Source organism: Madurella fahalii, assembly GCF_045866475.1.
Source record: "Madurella fahalii IFM 68171 DNA, scaffold_2, whole genome shotgun sequence".
NCBI lineage: Eukaryota > Fungi > Ascomycota > Sordariomycetes > Sordariales > Madurella > Madurella fahalii.
The window spans coordinates 8,342,573-8,360,921 of record NW_027263972.1 but is presented as its reverse complement, the minus strand read 5'-3'; the positions used below and the strand labels follow the sequence as shown (position 1 = coordinate 8,360,921).

The window sequence follows — 18,349 nt, the reverse complement described above, 5'->3', positions numbered from 1 at the left end:
GCGGCCCCGTTGTTCCCGAGCCTTCCCTCCGTCCCCGTCCCTCCTTGCAACGATGCAGCAAGTGCGATCCAAAGCTAGCGCGTCATTGACATTAAAATGATCAGCCGTGTGTGGGGAAGGAGGTCGGTGAACGGCAGGAACAAGTGCCGACCCTTGCGCCTGGGCGCCACTGGTGTGGTCCGGGCAGCCCTAGCTTATAGCGGTTGTGGGCCCCCTGGTTGGCTCCCACAGCAGCCATAACCTAGGATCCGTATGACCAATACTCGGAGATAAGGTATCGGGACTCCGGCTTCCATCCCATCTCATAGTCGCCGGTCAGCTTCTTGATAACTTATGTTGTGCCTATCAATTCCGCAGCCTGAGTCCCGTCCAGGTTCACCCGCATCTGCTTGCACTTAACCTTGCGGAAAGAGACGGAATTCTGCAGCTGGCAGCCAACAACAATCTCGGGCAGGATCCAGCCGCGCATACCAAGGTAACCATCCAGCACCGGGCTGATGGTTGGCGTTTTGCACAAGTGCAACCAACTCGAAGCTGCTTGCTGACCAATGCCACTTGGAAAGTCTCCGAACCCCTTGCCCGGTGGGAACGAGTGTTGTACAACGGTGGGCGATGTTAGTCACCAGGGTTCAACGTCCAAAGCCGGACAAACACGTTTCTGCTCTCCCACCTGGACTGTGCCAAACTTGAATGCCGAGCTCGTAAAGGGGAGAAACACAATTAACATCGTAATTACATCCTCTACAAATCATCGTCTCCATATCCCATATAGGTTTACTGCTTCATTCGCCCCCGCCCTCTCCCTCGGCTAGAACCCCGAGGAGCTCTACGCGGATTCAGGCCTCGCCGAGGTTCGCGCGAGGATACTGATCGCCCTCCCCTTTTCGTCTCTGCTCTGCTCCCTGTCCCTAGCAGAACCATGATCGACTCAACTGCTTCGTCATCACTGATCATGCCCTCGTCGATAATCGCATCTCCTTCACTCGCAGCGTGGTACCCGTCGGGTGCCGAGTTCAACGCGAGAATTCCCTCAACCCACGTATTGTGCTCGTCGATCAGCTCGTCCATGTCGTCGGCGCCATCGCTGTCAAAGTCCGAGTCAATCTCGCACAAGATGCTCGGATCTCGAATTGGTTCGGCAAAGGGATCGAGCCCCCTAAAAAGGGGATCAATGTCCATGAAATGGTTAAGAAAGGGGTTGATGTCGCCATCTGTCCACATTAGCATCTACTGAGCAACCATATCTAGAGGCGGATCAAGAACCAACCTGGGAAACGGTCCAAACCCGGCGCCATATCCGGAAGCGGCAGCAGAGGCGGCAGCTCGTCCATCTCCAAATCCTCCGTGCTCGGCTGCCTCCACCGCGCCTCGAAATATCTCGCCCATTCTCTCGCCGCATTCCGTTCGCTGGAATCGCCGCCATATATATCCACCCTTCCCGGCTCCTTCCTCTTCCCAAACGCCTTCTTCCCATCCTCGTTGCCCCAGGACCCCTCTCCTTCCAAGCTCTCCTCTGTCCTCTCTCCCTCAGCCATTACCTTCCACCATCTGCAAGTAAAATGCTTCAATTCGTCCCGCGTGACATCACCTTTGAATAACAAGCAGCCCAGCTTACGCCCTTCGTCAGTATCCTCGAACCGGTTAAACACTTCGTCTGGCACGTCCAGGTCTCGATATTTCCCCAGCTCCCATGCGGTAAACAGCGATTCCCTCACCCCTTCCATGCCCAGCCGATCTCTAGCTGAGAGATTCGTAGCGCATACACGGGCGACATTGGCAACTTCCCACCCCTCTAGAACGCCTTGCTTGTAGAAGCCGCTTAGGATGCTCTGCCAGGGGGAGCTGGCAAACCGGGCTGAGCTGGCGGGGCTGGCGTTTTGCAAGCCACGGCTGAAGTAGTACTCCGCGGATTTGTCGGCAGGGCCGGGGGCTATTGAAGGCGGAGATGGGAGTGGGAAAGGTGGCAGGGGCGGAAGACCGGGACTCGTCAGCGGGCGGTACGTCGACAGCCTTCTCGCCCCACGGCCCCTTCCCCTCACGCTCATGGAAGCGGTACCCTTTGGGAACGTCTCATACCCGGCTTCGGCTGTGGCAGTTTCCTGGGGCGCCGTTCTCACGGCTCCACCGGTTCTTGTCCTCTGGGGTGGCAGGCGACTTCCACGCCCACGGAGAGTAGTTGGGAGGCTAGCGATCGACTCTTCCCGCAACCTCTTGGCCTCGTTCTCTTTTGACTGTCGCCTAGTCTCTGAAGGCGTTGTCAGTCAGCCATTTTATGTCATCGAGCAATACCGCGTGAAGCAGTCAAGGTGGAGTCTTACGCATCTCCTCGAATTCGTCCGCCAACTTCTGTAGCCTGTGCGTCTTCACAGAATCTACCACGTCTTTCTTCAAGTTATTCTTCCGTCCCCCGCTAGTGATGACAGGGGCGGGTCTATAACTCATCTCTGCCGCCTCCTTGACCTCTACCTGTTGTGGGGTTGCTCCGGTAGCACGTCTAGCCCGTTTAGCGGCTGCGCAGTGCCTGTTAGCCATCCCATCTGTTATTATATGGCGGGATATTGTTCAGTTGTGTACCTACCAACTTCCCCAAAGTCAGCCGCCAGTTTTTCCAACTTTTGCTTCTCTACAGTCCTCCTCGGGCTTTTCTTCCCCTCCCGCGCAGTCGGGGCGGTGGCAGATGGAGACCCATCACCACCGGCGTCACCCGCCTTATGGCTCGTTTCCTCAGTCTGTCCCAGTCGTTGAGCAGCTGCTCGCGTAAGACGTCGAGCTGGCTCGGCGGCTACGCACGGTGGCGGTTAGCCAGGTCATCCCTCCACCCATCAGGTAATATCTAGTGTAGAGATGTATGCACTCACTCGCTCCTTGCGCCTCATTTTCCTGCTTTCCGGGGTCAGGGTTACGCACTGATTTGGGGGGTGCCATTGTCGATGCTCAGATGGCCTGCTCTAGCGGCTGGTAAGTAGACAGCAATTGGGTTGTTGGTGTAGCGTTGGAGACTTCGTGGCAGATGAGCAAGATTAGGAACGTTAGACAAAACCCGCATGACGGGAACGAAGTTTGTGGCAAGCAAGAGTGACCCAAAAAAAGATTGAACTAATAAGCAATGGATTTCTTTTTTTTCTTTCTTCTCGATACTAATACTACTTGCGACGCTGTTCATTGTGTGACGACGGAAACAGCGTCTCGACAACTTCCTTTGATCGGCCGGCTACCACAAAGACTCCTCTGTCCGCCAAAGTGGGACGTTCACGTTTGTTAAAGGCGGTAGCCGATGCTAGGGCGATATTTGTCTAGATTTGGCCTGCACTAACGGCAAGTCTCATCCATTGAAATGCTGGAAACGCAAGTGACGGAATAGACGCAAACGGAACGGGGAGTGAATCCACAAGTACGTGGGAGACGGAACATAGCAAAATCATTACCTTAATCTTGGAAGGGAAATTGGGAAAAAAAAAAAAAAAAAAAAAAAAAAAAAGGAAAAAAGGAAAAAGAAAAAGGGAAAAGGAAGGCGAGGAGCAAAACTAACTCTCGCCGCTCGAATTCCGAAGTAGACGGTATTAACTCTTACCTCCACTTGCCCAAGGCGGCCAGCCAAAACCAGTCAAGGTTGCTTGAACAGAGTGAGCAATGCTAATAGCAGAGGAGTTGGGTGTCCGCCATGACTTGGCAGGTATGACCGGACTGTTCCAGTCCCCCCAACTCTACTCGCCATACCCTACTCGGCATCAGAGCTGGGAAGCCGGGCTGAGCCATAGGGGAGCAAGCTCGGAGAGCAGGTGGAAGCTAGACCACACAACCAACCCAACCGCAATACCTCCCCCTGCCCGTATTAAGTAGTTTGCGCGCTTGTGCTTCCTTTAACCTTTTCGCCATTTCCAAGGCTAGCTTGGATTGCGCACCACGGACAATGTCATGTTTTCGAATCAGCCATGGATAGGCCTCAATTGAAGGTTCGACAGGGTGACACTTCGAGGGCGGCTCTATCGCGGCGAGCAAGTAGACGACCGATCCTAGACAACATCCGTGTCAATTACCTCGTCCCAGTCACCAAGAAACATTACCTGTCTTTCGTCCGAGCAGAGCAGACTCGTCTCCGGTCCTCATAACCTGTTCGGCGACGAACCACGAGGATCACGAAATCGTTGAGAGGACGGTCTGCAATCAGGGGGAGGGGCCATGGCGCACGGTGGGCGGGATTGCAAAGTTCATGCACGGCAGGGTTGACACGGGCGGCGAGCGAAAGGGCGATGCATGCCGAAGACGCATTTACACGGTCGACGAAAAGATGCCGGCCTTTCAAACGGGCCGATGGTTGCCAGCCGGGGAAAGAGGCTGCCACCAAAATCGAGAGCATCTGCTGTTCACCACTAGGCTGCTGTAAGTTGAAGTTGGCTCGTATCATGCCGACTACGGAAGAGAACCCCCCTGGCGCTGGCTGTTGCAGAGTCGTCACGGTAGTAGTGTGTCGATGGCCGTAAAAAGGCGCAAAGAAAATGATAATCGTACAGAGGCGGCTCCCATCTACTCCCATGTTTCTGATCCAACCGGAGGGAGAGCGAGGGATAGATGGACGCCTAGACAATGTCGACTAGTGCTGCGGCAGACCGAGCTAGATCCCATGCCCTCAAAAGTCGAGTGTCGCAAACCACCAACCGGCTAAGATCTAGGAACCTTGTCTGAGGAAGGGCGATGTGCCGAAACAGGGCCATTTAACCCTCCAAATGCCTGCCGTAAACTCCATTCGATCGAATTTTGGGGATATCCGAATTAAGCCCATGCCAAACCGCAAAGACAAAGAGAAAGATAGGAAAAACCGTGCCGCAATCTAGTCGAGGGCTAAAGGCCCTAGGGAAACGAGGTATCTCGGTGGGTGGGCCGCGTTTGATTAGCGGCCGCCTAAGAGAGTCAGAATTACAGCGCAAAGCGAGAGGGGCTGAGGAAGGAGAGATGATTACCATAAGGCTCGCGGGCATCGCCACGCGGAGCCGCATCGCCATAGCCGCCGGCTGCGCTAGGGGCCGCATCGCGAGGGCGAGAATCGCGGTCGCTGGGGCGATCGTAGCGTTCACGGTCATAGCTGGGGCCGCGGCGTTCCTCAGGAGCACCGCGACCGCCTGCTCCTCCATAGCGCTCACGGTCTTCACGGCCGGCGTACCGATCAATGCGACCGTAACTCTCATCGCGGTCACGACGATCATAGCCGCGGTCTTCGCGGTAGTCACGGCCGTAGCCACGGTCCTCGCGGTACTCGCGACCGCCGCTATAGCCGCGGTCATAGCCACGATCGTAACTACGATCATAGCCGCGGTCTTCGCGGTAGCCACGGTGGCCTCCACGGTACGAGTCGTCTCGGCCATAGCCGCCGCCACCACCGCCACCGCCGCCATAGCCGCCGTATCCGCCACGACGACGGTCATCAAAGCGGCCACGAGGGTCTAGGATGGTTAGTTACGTGCGGCGGTAGGCTGGCACAGGGGGCTGGGAGACTTACCACGCTTGGGAGGACCGAAGTACTTGCCGGGGGTCGGGGTGCGAGGGCGAGCGCGCCGGGCTTTCTCAATGTTGAGCGTGCGACCTTCAATCATCTCGCCGCGCAAGCCTTCCAGGGCAGCATCAGCTTGCTCAGATGTCATCATCTTGACGAAACCGAAGCCGCGCGACTCGCCGGTGTGGGGATCCTTCATGATCTGGCACTTCTCCACCTCACCGTACTTCTCAAAGAGGCGAGTAACCTCTGACTCTTCGAGACGGGGGTGAATGCCGGTAACAAAGAGATTGGAGCCTGGGTTGATTGCACCATCATCGTCCTTCGGACCGCCATCGGACTTGACGGGAGCACTGTCATAGTGATTAGTGAGCGATGCTCAGTCAGGTCTGGGGGGCAGGTATTGCCTGCGTCATGGGCGACAAACGTACCGGTCGTTACCGTTCGGGGACATGGAGCGACGGCGCGAATCGTGACCATCGTCGCGACGCGGCGACGCACTACGGTCGCGGTCGTAGCGAGCGGCATCGTCTGCACGAGCTGTCAGTGCCATCCAGCAGGGGCGATGTCGATGGTCGATGGGGGAGTGGTGACGCGAACAACCGCTCCAGGGGCAGAAACTTACCATCGAAGCGATCGCCGTTTGCGTTCTCGTAATCCATCGATGTGGTGGCCATTTTCAACGAATGACCGTGTTGTCGACAAGCCGCAGAGACTTATCGAGGTTGATGATGGGTTGTATAGGAAGGTGGCTAGGCCCACGGTTCTGTGGAGTGTATGCGTTTGTGTTGGTCGCAGAGTTGTTTAGCGGAAGGGGGAAAAAAATAATCAAAGCGCGGGCGGTTTAGGAATAAAAGTCCCTTTTCCCTAGAGCCTCGCGGTGAGATAAGGTAATTAGACGGGTGAAGGGAAACAGGAGTGGGGTGCACCGCCAACAGCAATGACAAAGAAATGTAAAGCTGGAGACAAGGCGGAAGGGAGGATGATTGATTGTCAAGGCAAGGCAACACAGAGAGAAAGGAGAGGCGAAATTTTTGGGGAGTCCAGCGGCGACGACTAGTTCAACCACGTTTGCCAGTCGCGCCTCTTTCTCGTAATTGCATATTAGGCCCACTTCCTGCAACGCGCTAGCCCCGGATGCCGTTAGCACAAAGATCTGGCATGCGGTGAATCTGGGCTTGCTCCGCAGTTTAGGATCTCGACCGCTTTCTCCGAGAAACCTCGCTGATATCGATGAGAAACTCATCAAGTCGTTTCGAGAGGAAGTGCATGGCTTCAATTCCCTCCTCTGTGGCGAAAAGACCTTGCCACAACCCCCCATCAAGGGCTTCACTAGGCCAACGCTCTGTACTATAACATGCACAGCGGCAATAACCCCGAACCGGGCAGGCCCGTTGATTGGACAATTTGGCGGTGCCAGTGATAGGTCGCCCCGAACCATTCGATTGGTACCTCAACTCCGCACGCAGCGCGCGCAAGGCTTTCACGTGTGTGAGTGTGTAGTATTCCTTGCGCAGGCAGCAGTGGTTCCTTCTACGTACTTACTCACTCTTCGAAGCGAGCCTGCAAATCGCTCAAGGTGCTAAACCAAGACGAAGGGCTGTAGAGTCTGACCGTTAGCAGATCCAAGATGGCTCAGTTTCCATCACCAGTGTCGCAATGAACCTCGGATACTGCTATCTAGTGGTGCGAGTGACACGGACAAGAACCCACACCTATGCTGTAGCTTGGCTGAACAGAAGCAGGTGTACTGTACACCCAACTACACCCCAGGTAGGATTACCCTTTCTAGAGGTCCTCCCACTCCTCGCCTGAAGCCGCTCCATGATTCAAGTCTGCCAGCAAGACCTGCTCGACGTTGATCTCCGCGGGCGGCTTCTCGTCAAGGAACTTCAGCGCTTCCACAGCCTTGCCGCCGCACGCCCTCTCCAGCGCCAAAAAGGCAAAGTGCCCGCCCACTACGGGTCTCGCCATGAAGAAGATGCCAGGGTACCCTCCGTCGCCTTCCGTCTCATACAGGTCGGTGAATGGTCGGTCTGTATTATCCCAATTAATCAGCCGTGCGTTCCCATGGAAGAAGACCGCCCTCAGGGGAAAACCTACCAGTAGCCGTCTCATTTACCCATTTTGCAATCGACGTGAGTATCTCAGCCCGGGTCTTCTTGCCCGTCACGGCGGCGGCGAAGAACTCCCAGTCACTCTTGGTGTACAGGTGCCTCGAGTCCAGAGGAAGGCCATATTTCTGAAGGACCGCATGATACCAATCACTCTGCATCTGATAGACCCTGTCGGGGATAAACATCTCCGCATGCCCTTGGCCTCCGCCGAGGGGCTTTTGACCCCGTCGAGGTGGATCCGACGCGTTGCCGTCCTCGTCCGGGATATGGAAGCACAAGAGCGAGTCTGCGTACAGGTTGTAGATGGTCGTCCACGAGCCGTACCACGTGTAAGCCAGCTTCGCGTGGGTTTTATCCCTCGAGATGCCGTATTCCTGCCACCTCTCAATGTAGCTCGCCGCCGTGTCCCGGTAGTACTTGGCCTCGTCCTTCTCACCAACTAGGTCGGCGATTTCGCTCATGGCCTTGATGCCAATGATGCCTTTCAGCGCAAGGTTGGTCTGGTTGGCCAGCCACCCCGCAAAATCGTCTGTACACAACTGGTTGTGGGGGATGAGTGACTCCCTGACGAGGTAGCCCGTCCATTGCGTCCAGAGCTTGTAGGAGCGGGAGAGCCATTTCTTTGCCGCTTTGGCACCTGTTGCCGCTTCCACGTCCGTTCGCGAGTCTATCCCGTATTTGTCGGTCGACTTCCACATGCTGGATGTGGTGATCGCCTCCACACCGTCGCCAGCGGTAGCCTCCAAGAAAGCCGGCTTCGTGTCGTATCGCAGGGCGTTGGCCAGCGCAAGACCCATGATGAGCATATTTCCGCACTCTTCAACCGGCATGTATTCGTCGTTTCCGTCCGGGTGACCAGTCGCGTTGGGGAAGTGAGCACCGAGATCGTGCATGCTGTAGTCGTTCGGGTACTGGCCGCTCAGCTGGTGCTCTAGGAGGGGTTCAAGGAGATACCCCAACCATGTCGGGTTGGTGTACAAGAAGAAGGGGAAGGCCGGGAAGATGACGTCTACTGTTTGGAAGTTGCCGTTGGAAGATATTTCCTTCAAGAACAGAATCGTGTTCTCGGGCGTCCCAGAGAACTGCGTCGCCCCAAGGACCTGACGGGCCGAGAGGGCGGCGATGTCTTGGTACTCCTGCGAGCCGGAGTTATACGCATCGCGCGCTAGCGAATCCGAGTAATTTCTAGCGAGAGCCGCCGCAGTCTTGAAGTCGTCATAATGATACGCGATCAGCTTGTCGGCGGATGAGATGTACGATTGCCAGAGCGGTTTCATGTGCCTTAGGCCCTTCGCCGAGGCAAATTGAACCACAGGATCCTGGATCAGAGCAAACGTGAACGCAACGCTCCCCTCCTTCCTGCGGCAACCACGTCCTTTGTCGCCAGACAACTTGAACGACTTGGAGAAGGCAAACACTGGTTCATCCTCCATCACACGGCGGAACTTGTTGTCGACCTCGTTCTTCAGGGACCCCTTTTCGGCGAAGTGCTGGCGAAGTAACGCAGACGTCCCGCTCTGATGCCGGACGTCGGCAGGAGCAGAGAAGTGCAAAGTCCCCCACTCTGCGCGGTCGGCGAACTCGGTAAGTAGTTGCTCACTGGCTCGTGCCACCTTCCACGTCTTGAGCTCTGTTGCCGAACTGTGCTTGGAGTGATTTGACTTGTGTAGTTCCCACTTGACCTGGTTGCCCCGGTTTCCGGTGACCCACTCACCGTTGACATCGGTGTATATATCAACGTCGAGGCAGCCTTCGGCAATGACAGTCAAATACGCAGCAGGAATTGACTGTCGGAACGTCGACGAGGGCGTAACCGGTGACAGGAACGAAAGCGTCAAGCGCACAGACTTGTCCGACGGCCCGGCGATCTCATACGTAAGATTCGTCGTCGAGGCGTCGAAACTCGCACCGAGATACTCGGGATACACGACCCTGTAGCGGCGGTGGTTGGGCGGAAGCGAATCATGCGGCCGCCCGAGAAGCGGATAGACCTTGCCCGCGCCGGGCACAGACGCCATGACCGAGAAGCCGACCTGTCTCTCAGATTAGCACGGCACCGGATGGAGCCGACGCGGATTTGTCCCACATGAGCGCCGGTCCAGAACATGGGCCAGTTCTCCCACGGAGCGTCGCGAGCATGGTATAACCATGTGCTCAAGTACGGATTCCGAACGATCAACGGGAGGGCGTTGGGAGTGAGGGTCGATGCGCCGGCCAAAGCGGCCAGTGCCAGAAAATCGAGTCGCATGGCTGAGAATGAGGAGGAGGAACAACTGAATCAACAATCTGTCATTGCTCGCCTCGGGCAATATTCGCAAAAGAAGAGGTCCAGGGCTCGACCGGGAGCACGGAGAACTATCCTGTGTTCTGAACCTGAACAGCAAGCAAATAGACGAAGTTGAACGATGAATATCAGGAGACTATTATACTCAATTCTCGGGGCCGACAAGATAGAAAAGCAAGCGGAGAAAAGGAAACTGGATCTACGAAGCAACCTTTGGTGGGCGAGGGAGCAAAGCTCAGGAGCAAGATGACGCTGTTTGGCGATCCCACGGGGTCGCTTGCTCCTGCGACCTGCAGACGAGCAAGGATCCTCATCACCGTCGTCCAATCGTTCCCGATCATGGGGCCCGGACCAGGGCAGCGGGTGTGGTTGCGGGGCCGGCTACCCCGCATGTCAAGGTAAGGTAGGGTGGACTGCCTAGCTCCCGCTTGTGATGCTCCGCTAGCAAGAACCCGCCGGAGGAAACTTGATTCAGACACCACCTCTGAAGCGGTCTAGTGTGAATCAGGGTGCCGAGTCGGCGGAGAGACATCCAGTATACAATCCATCCAATGGTCCCTCTTGCACTACATCAGGGCAAATTACTTGATAAAAGTGAATTAGTTGCTAAGCTAGGTAGACTGCCCTCACTTGATAGGCATATAGCCCGGCCACGCCCTACATCCATTGCCAAGTGTAGTAGCATTTACTCTCCACGGAACTCTCTCTTTACCCGCCATATCCCATAACCACACCTCGGTCTGACAGCTTCATATGCTGATGGTGTGGCTCGGCTCCTGTCTGACAGGTGCTCATGTTGCTAGAAAAGACGTATCGTCATACAAGAACACGGAATCAAGGGTATGAGCGCCTAAGATAGCCCCAAACTCCTGCCGAATCCCATGGGTAAGCGAACCGCGATCAAGTACCGCGGAACAAGAACTGCAGATCCTCGGGGCTCAGGGAGTCCATCGCAGCATCATCGGCGTTGATGGTGGAATTGATCATGTTAGTCTTCTTCTCCTGGAGAAGGACCATGCGGCTCTCGACCGAATCCTCAATGCAGAGTCTCGTGATGGTACACGGACGGCTCTGGCCAATTCGGTGGCATCGGTCGGCAGACTGCCACTCCCTGTTCCAAGCTTCAAGTCAGCACGACAATAAACAGAGAACATGTTCGGGACCATGGTAAAACCTACGCTGCAGGGTTCCACCAAGGATCGACGATGAAGACCCGGGATGCCTCTGTAAGGTTCAAAGCGACTCCGCCAGCCTTCAATGAGACTAGAAAGCACTCAACATGGACATTCTTCATGAAATACTCAATAGAGGCCTGCCGCTGGGCCGGCGTCATGCTTCCGTCGAGCATGACAGTGGTAATTCCGGCACGGCGCAGCCGCCATTCGATGAGCTGCAGCATTGTGGTGAACTGCGAGAAAATGATCGACTTGTGAGAGGCGTTGTCTGAGCGCAGCTTGTGCAACTCATGGACCAACAGCTCGATCTTGGACGACGAAGTCCAATTCTCCATCTTGATCCGGTTGATAATGGACGACTTCTTGACCATCGCCTCGTCCTGCTCCATCTCGGGTTGCTCAAGATCGATGGACAAGGGGATATGACATTGCGGACAATTCGGGTCTGTCGACGAGTTCAAGTAGCTCTTGACACAGGTACGGCAGAAGTCGTGCTTGCATCGAGATCGAATCGCATCTTCGGCGGGCTCGTCGCAGATACTGCAGACGAGAATGTTCTGGCCCCCCTCGCTGTTCTTCTTCAGGATCAAGTCCGGGTGGTCGGCCACCTGGCGCATCTGCATAATAAGGCCAAAAATATTGGCATAGTTGTTGAGCAGAACACCGCTGGCGACATAGGTATCGAACTTGCGCTGACCGTTGGTCATGATGCTGTTGGCGAAATCGTTCTCTTCTTCACCAAAAAATTGGCGCTCAACATTGATCTCCTTGACAGGAAGCTCCATGGAATCTGTATGGTCTTTCTTCAGCCGACGTAACATTATACGGTCCGTCATGATGCGGAGCTTCCGGAAGCCCTCAGCGCCCGGGCCAACATTTCCGTACTTCTGGATGGGATTGAGAAGCTCTTGGTTGAAGACCGATACGTGCCGCATCCCACCATGGCCGCAGCCCACGCAGTTATTGTTGTCATCCATTTGCCATTCGAGCGTGGAACACGGGCAATGCTTGCAGAGGTAGCACGAAAACGGGCGGATGTTGAGGAAACGGATCAACGAGAAGAACTCGCCGATGCGATTCTGCAGCGGCGTGCCACTCAGGCACCAGCGATAGGTGACTTTGAGTGCAAAGCAAGCCTTTGCCGTCATCGTCGTCCGCGTCTTGATGCAGTGCGCTTCGTCGAGGATGACCCGGTGAAATTCGGTCTGGTGGATGATGGACTTCTCCTTGAAGAGGCCATCCTTGCGCTTGAATCCCTTCTCCTGCTTGCGGTACATCGACTCTAAGCTGTTATACGACATGATGATGACGTTGTAGTTCTTGAGGTCCTTGACCGTGAGATTCTTGGACTTGGCGTTGGTTCCGTGGAAGACAAGAGTTTTAAGAGTCCCATCGGTATAGGCCTCGATCTCCGTCATCCACTGCATCAGAGCGACTGGTGGAACCAGGACCAGGGATGGCTTCTTAGCAGGGAAATCAGACATGATGAGAGAAACAGCCTGGATAGTTTTGCCAAGCCCCATCTCATCGCCGAGCAGGCCGCCCTTCCAATCTGTCTTCTCCATCGCTTTCATCCAAGCCAAACCTTCAAGTTGGAAAGGCTTGAGCTGTCGTGAGATAGATTGGGGCTGTTCTGCCTTGCCAGCCTTCAGAATAGGCATGTCCTCAAGCTCCTTCCACATTGTCTTGAGTTCAGGGTGATGGAGTTCGAGACGACCCCTGTCCCGCTTGACCCGTCGAGCACTGTGGTAGGCTCTATAGGCACGGCGGGCACCCATCGCCTCCCGGAGGGCTTGATCGTGAGCATTTGACGGCACGGCGTCGTCATCATCGCTGTCGTCATTATCTGCCTCAGAAGGAACATCCGCGTCGGAGAGGAGAGCATCGAGGTCGAATGTTGCGGTGCTATCATAGTTTTCGGACAGGATGTCTTCATCGTCTCCTTCGGGTACCGGCGTTGGCGCCGCTTTACGTCCTCTCTTGTTCTTTGAAGGCTGGGTTGTGGGGGGAGCCTGAGCGACCCTCGACCGGCGCCTCCTCAGGGGCTGAAGCGAGTCGTCACTATCGCTCTCTTCAGGGCCTTCCTCAGCGGCGCTATCTTCATCTTCCAAATTAGCAATCGTGATAGCCCGCCTTTTATTCGTGCCTCTGCCGGAACGGGGAACACGCGCGGCCGCCACGCGGCTTGAGCCGTTAGCACGCCGCACGACCGTAGAAGCCGACGCATTCCGCTCCCGGCGCGTCCCAGAGGATGATGCCGAACCCGCGGTAGCCGGTTCTGCCAGTCCTCGCAAGCTCCGGCGAAGGTTAGGGCCGGGCTCGAGAGTCGGCTCCACCAGCTCTTGTGCTGCGGCATCTTCTTCTGCCTGCAGTTTCCGTGCGAGGTTCTCATCCGGCGAGGTGTCGGGAAAATCATCATCCTCGCTGTCGTCAACGACATCCCTTTTGCGCTTAGAATTCATAGTAAAGACGCTCCTGCGGAGTGCCCGGTTGGCAGGCGCCTTCGCGGTGGGCAGATGCACCTCTATCCTGTTCAGCCGCTTGGTCGAGGACGACTGGGATTCCTCGGCTGGAGCTGGCGTCCCAACATTGCTAGTGAGGGGTGTCGTGTACTCGCTTCCCGAGGAGTATGCTGTTGGCGTCTGCACAGTTGACGAGTCGGAACTCTCAGCTGGCGCTTTGCAGGGTCGCTGCGCTGAAGCGACTGCATCGAGTTGGGGGGGTGCGGCTGACATCAGGGTTAGTACCGTATGCGATTTCAGATATACAGAAACGCTGGTTAATTCCGTCGAGATTCGCTGTCGGAATCAAGAGCTGGCGATCCAAGAGCAGAAAGGAATTAGAGAAGAGAAACACTTACTGACAATCTCGTCGGCTGCCGCCGACTTTCTAGTCCGGACCATTGCTATTTCAACACTTGGCCTGATGTCAAACTCGAATGATCTGGCTGTGGAACAAATGTTTCATTGGAGGGCTTGCCGAATACCAAAGCCGTCGAGGACAATGATGCTCAACAAAGCGGGAAGATGGTCTCTGTCTAGCGCTGTTGCGAGGGCCCGACCGGGCGGATCAGGCTGCAGTCCGAGTCTGTGCGCCTTAAAGGAGAAGGGAATTCAAGGCGTCCGATTTCTTTTTGGTACGGGAAATAGAGAGTCCAGCCGTTCGGTGTCGGAGGCCGGCTGGAGGAGGGATGAACACCAGAAAGAACTGGGGTGAGGCGAACCAAGATGGACAATCGCCACCTCCTGGATAAGAGGGTCGTGAATTTCGGAGCAGGAGAGGGGAAGCGCGTTTCCTTAGACGCGAGTGCACATGACTCCGGACGAATTAATTTGCTGGCTTACAGCGGGAGGTGCCCCAAGCGTCAGGCAGCAGCGGTGAGAGGCCCAGGGTGCCTCGCCCGCTTGCGTGATGTTCTTTGCCTCATCCTGATCAGAATCGGCAAAGTCAGGTGTTTTGGCGTTGGCGAGTTAAATTGATTTGCCCCTCTTCGCGTCCGAGCGTGTCCAAAACCCGACAACCCCCTTCGGCTTTGTTCTCTTCTTCGATCGTTTACCTTCCCAACGGCTAATGTTCTCCCACTTTTGTTGTCGCTAGTGCTCGCGGCCTGCGAATCTACCAAAATGTAGGCTATGAAAGTCGTGATTGTACTTGATCTTCCAGTATTGACATGGTGAAACCTAGGTCTCGACAGAATCGGCAGCAACGCCGGATCATGGGCCCGTCAGTCATTCACTTCGAACCGCGCTCGAACCAGCGTTTTTAAACTGACTATCACCATGCAGGCAATCGGCCCTAACTGATTTCTTAGCGGTGCGTTGTAATCATTTGTATATCTTTTTGTCATGCTCGAACGCTGACCGGCTTGTATCAGTCACACAACATTTCTGCTCATCAGATCCGTCTGGACGCCGATGCGCGGCGTAGAGCAACGCAGAATAACCAGGAAAACGAGGGCGATGCCGTCGACCAAAATAGTAGTGAAACCGCGGCTGCTCTCCCAGCGCCGACTTCAGCCGTTTCTTCAACCCCTGCGCAGTCAACACGGGGACGGCGCGCAGCCGAGACTTCGCGAGAGGAGGTGCGGAAGAAGGAACAACGAGCCATTGAGAAGATCAAGGCTAGCAAGAAGTTCCAGAAGCGCAAGCGCGGTCTTGCAGACTCGGACGATGAAGATGACCTCGCCCGAGCCATCTTCCAGCAGCGCGCCGCTCCCCTCCCTGGCCAGATGGAGAATTGTGCCATCTGCGGCACACGGTTCACTGTCACGCCATACACGCGCAATGGGCCTGATGGAGGTTTGCTTTGCAATCCCTGCGGCAAGGAACTCGACAAAGATGACGCTACGGTGAAGAAGAAGAAGGCAAAGCGGGCCAGCGGCGGCGCCGTCGGCAAACGCCGGCAAATGCAAAGCAGCATCCTGGATGGGACGTATTCACTCGGCGCAAAGAGCTTAATGACGCTCTGTATCGAGACTCTTGCCAGAAATATCCATCTCGCTGAAGACCTGGGGGATCTGCCCACGTCAGTAATTGACAAGATCGCGCGGAAGCTCTCCAGGTACCGTCTTCTCGATTCAAGAACCCTCAGCCTGTTTCTGCAGCCGACAGCGGAGGAAGTCAACATCTACGATGGGGCGAAACTCACCGCCGACGACTTCATCCGCGTCTTCCGAACCGTTCCGGGTCTGAAGAAGCTCAAGATCCGCAACGGCATCCACTTCAAAGACGAGGTTATGGGTTTCCTCATCTCGCGGCATATCGAGCTCGAGGAGTTCTACCTGCATGGCGCAAACCTCTTGTCAGAGACCAAGTGGAAGGAGTTCCTTCAGCACAAGGGCGGTTCGCTGCGCTCACTCCGTGTTTACTGGACGGACAAGCATTTTGGAGACGAAACCCTCTCTCTGCTGTCGTCCGCCTGCCCGTCCCTGACCCGTCTCAAGGTATCTCACAACCAGGCGGTTACGGGGGCCGGCATCACAGCCATCGCTGATGTCAAGTCCCTCCGCCACCTCAGCCTCGACCTGCGCAACGAGGTCCACTCGGACGTCTACGTCGACCTCCTCACCAAGATCGGCGCCAACCTCCAAACCCTCTCGCTCACCCGCGTGCCGGGAGCAGACAACACGGTGCTGGACGCGATCCACCACCACTGCCGCGCCCTCGAGAAGCTGCGCATTACCGACAGCGAGGAGATGACCGACGCCGGCTTTGCGCGGCTGTTTACCGACTGGGCCAACCCGGGCCTGGTCTTTTTGGATCTGCAAAAGTGCCGCCAGCTCGAGGCCGCGCAGCCGCGGGAGAACCCGGACGGCATCGGGCTGTGCTCCGGCGGCTTCAAGGCGCTGATGGCGCACTCGGGCAAGACGTTGAGGCATCTCAACGTCCATGGGTGCCGGCACATTGAAGCGTGCGCGTTTGGGGAGGTGTTCACCGCCGACACGACCTACGAGGCGATGGACAAGATGGAGATTAGTTTCTGTGAGGAGGTGGATGACTTTGTGGTGGGCAGCGTGTTCCGCAGCTGTCCGAACCTGAGAGAGCTGAATGTCTTTGGGTGTATGAAGGTAAGGGACGTGAGAGTACCGAGGGGCAAGATCCTAGTGGGAGTGCCGAATGCGAGAGGAATGGTTCTGGAGGGGGACTACGATGATTGAGGGACGGAGTGAGTGAGTGAGTGAGTGAGTGAGTGGTAAGGGAGTAGTCATGTTGTTTTGGTGGTATTTGCATCTCGGCGTAGGTGTTCGCAGCGCAGCAGCGCCTAACTTTCTCGATTGCTCTTGTACGGCGTTAGGGGATGGAAGGGCGTTGATGTACAATACCAGCAACTGACATCAACCATAGCGATGGGTTACGTGGATTGTGGGAAAGAGTAGGAAGGACGGAGTCCAGATGGGACTTCCTCGGATATCACTCGTATGTTCAAGCTGCATTCTGGGGATGGACCTAGGCTCCTCGGTAATGAGATTTCGATCAAGCAATTTGGCCCTGCCCGTTCGTGAGGAGTTGTACTATTCTGGGCCCGCCCAGGGAGATCTCGAGCCTCGGCAAACGCCTTGGCTATGAGCCAAAGGTAGGTTGAGTCATTCTTAACACAACCTCCCAAGTTGCTCCCCATCAAGCACCTTACATGTGGCAGTGTGTCCCTCCATATCCGAAGACGACCGAGTTGGGTACTCTTGAGGACCCTGCCATTTTCAGCGCTGTTTGATTACCCCTGAAGAAGGAATTATTCTTAGGCCCATAGCACCTCCCGTCTACGCAGTAACTGTACATGGTACAATCTCGTATCCGATGTCAAGGTGTGACGACAGCCCGTTCTTTCCCTGTCTAGCTGCAAGCCATGCCCGTTTGCTGGGTCCAAAGCTTTGACTCACGGTCACGCGCCCTTACCTCCCAAGAATCCGGGGCTGCGGGGGTCACCGCGGCGCCCGGGGTCATAGCCGTTGAACGGGCGGGCATGACGGAGAGGGCGGTGAGGGAAGGTGAGGATCGAGGAAGATCGTGGGCGGCGGTGGAGCATGCAAGAACCAAGGCGAGTCCAGCTGACCTTGCTGACCCTGTGCCCCACGAGGATCTGGCCTTGTTGATTGCGGGGTCCGGGGGAGCTTCAGAGATTCCCGGCACATGGTTCCGCTGGTTGTGCAGTAGCGTCTTGTGTAACAATCTCCGGCTTCGGACGCTGTTTGTGTACAGTACCGCGCCGCCTTGGTGTTTTTGGGCGAGCCATGGTTCGGGCATCGCATCCATTGGCGCTCCAATGCAAGCGGCTATCATGTGCACCCGACATCCCCCGTGTGCGCTCGCCGCTCGGTACGAGGTAACGGAGGTTGGCGGAGAAGCTCCGGGACACAGCCGACCAATTCCACGTTAATCGGGCCATCGTCGATGCGGGCGTGTGGGCAATCGCGCCTCGGCGGCGCATGTGCGAGGTCTGTTTGCCGGGTCGGCTCTGTGGCTGACCGAGCTTCACAACATGTGGACCAAGCGCCGACCGTCTGGACCGATGCCGAGTGTACAGTACCTTTCTTGGCATGAGGTTGGCAAGCTGCAAGACGGCCAAGTGCTCAATGCAACGTCCGGCGAAGAAAAAAGTGGGCGAGGAGCTCTGGGCTGCAGACGGGAGGCAGGGAGATCAGACAATGCCGGCCGAATCAAGGAAGTTTGACCCGCCGCATGATTGGGCCATGCAGGTTGTTGTTCTGTTGAGCTTCTGTGGTGCTGAGTAGATCCTTCCAACGGATTTCCCAAAATCCATCCGCTGCTCAATCGGGCCATCGCCGACG

At 56.1% G+C, this 18,349-nt stretch overlaps 5 protein-coding genes across 5 annotated transcripts; 1 reads left to right on the top strand and 4 right to left on the bottom strand.

Annotated features, from left to right (window-relative positions):
• Positions 1-774: 774 nt before the first annotated feature.
• On the bottom strand, positions 775-2,532 carry MFIFM68171_05242 (uncharacterized protein; the record flags this gene model as incomplete). Its single annotated transcript, XM_071060662.1, has 3 exons — positions 775-1,211; positions 1,268-2,245; positions 2,319-2,532. The coding sequence occupies 3 exons, from the start codon at positions 2,530-2,532 to the stop codon at positions 775-777; spliced, it is 1,629 nt and encodes a 542-aa protein (XP_070916763.1).
• Positions 2,533-4,914: 2,382 nt separating this feature from the next.
• MFIFM68171_05241 (uncharacterized protein) lies at positions 4,915-6,165 on the bottom strand (the record flags this gene model as incomplete). The annotated part of the gene is made up of 4 exons (XM_071060661.1): positions 4,915-5,438; positions 5,495-5,841; positions 5,920-6,019; positions 6,114-6,165. The coding sequence occupies 4 exons, from the start codon at positions 6,163-6,165 to the stop codon at positions 4,915-4,917; spliced, it is 1,023 nt and encodes a 340-aa protein (XP_070916762.1).
• Positions 6,166-7,276: 1,111 nt separating this feature from the next.
• Positions 7,277-9,853, bottom strand: MFIFM68171_05240 (uncharacterized protein; the record flags this gene model as incomplete). The annotated part of the gene is made up of 3 exons (XM_071060660.1): positions 7,277-7,524; positions 7,592-9,638; positions 9,692-9,853. The coding sequence occupies 3 exons, from the start codon at positions 9,851-9,853 to the stop codon at positions 7,277-7,279; spliced, it is 2,457 nt and encodes an 818-aa protein (XP_070916761.1).
• A 936-nt stretch (positions 9,854-10,789) lies between these two features.
• Positions 10,790-13,967, bottom strand: RAD16 (DNA repair protein rad16; the record flags this gene model as incomplete). The annotated part of the gene is made up of 3 exons (XM_071060659.1): positions 10,790-11,000; positions 11,068-13,792; positions 13,925-13,967. The coding sequence occupies 3 exons, from the start codon at positions 13,965-13,967 to the stop codon at positions 10,790-10,792; spliced, it is 2,979 nt and encodes a 992-aa protein (XP_070916760.1).
• Positions 13,968-14,779: 812 nt separating this feature from the next.
• RAD7 (UV-damaged DNA-binding protein rad7) lies at positions 14,780-16,720 on the top strand (the record flags this gene model as incomplete). The annotated part of the gene is made up of 3 exons (XM_071060658.1): positions 14,780-14,787; positions 14,850-14,877; positions 14,939-16,720. The coding sequence occupies 3 exons, from the start codon at positions 14,780-14,782 to the stop codon at positions 16,718-16,720; spliced, it is 1,818 nt and encodes a 605-aa protein (XP_070916759.1).
• Between the last annotated feature and the right edge of the window lie 1,629 nt (positions 16,721-18,349).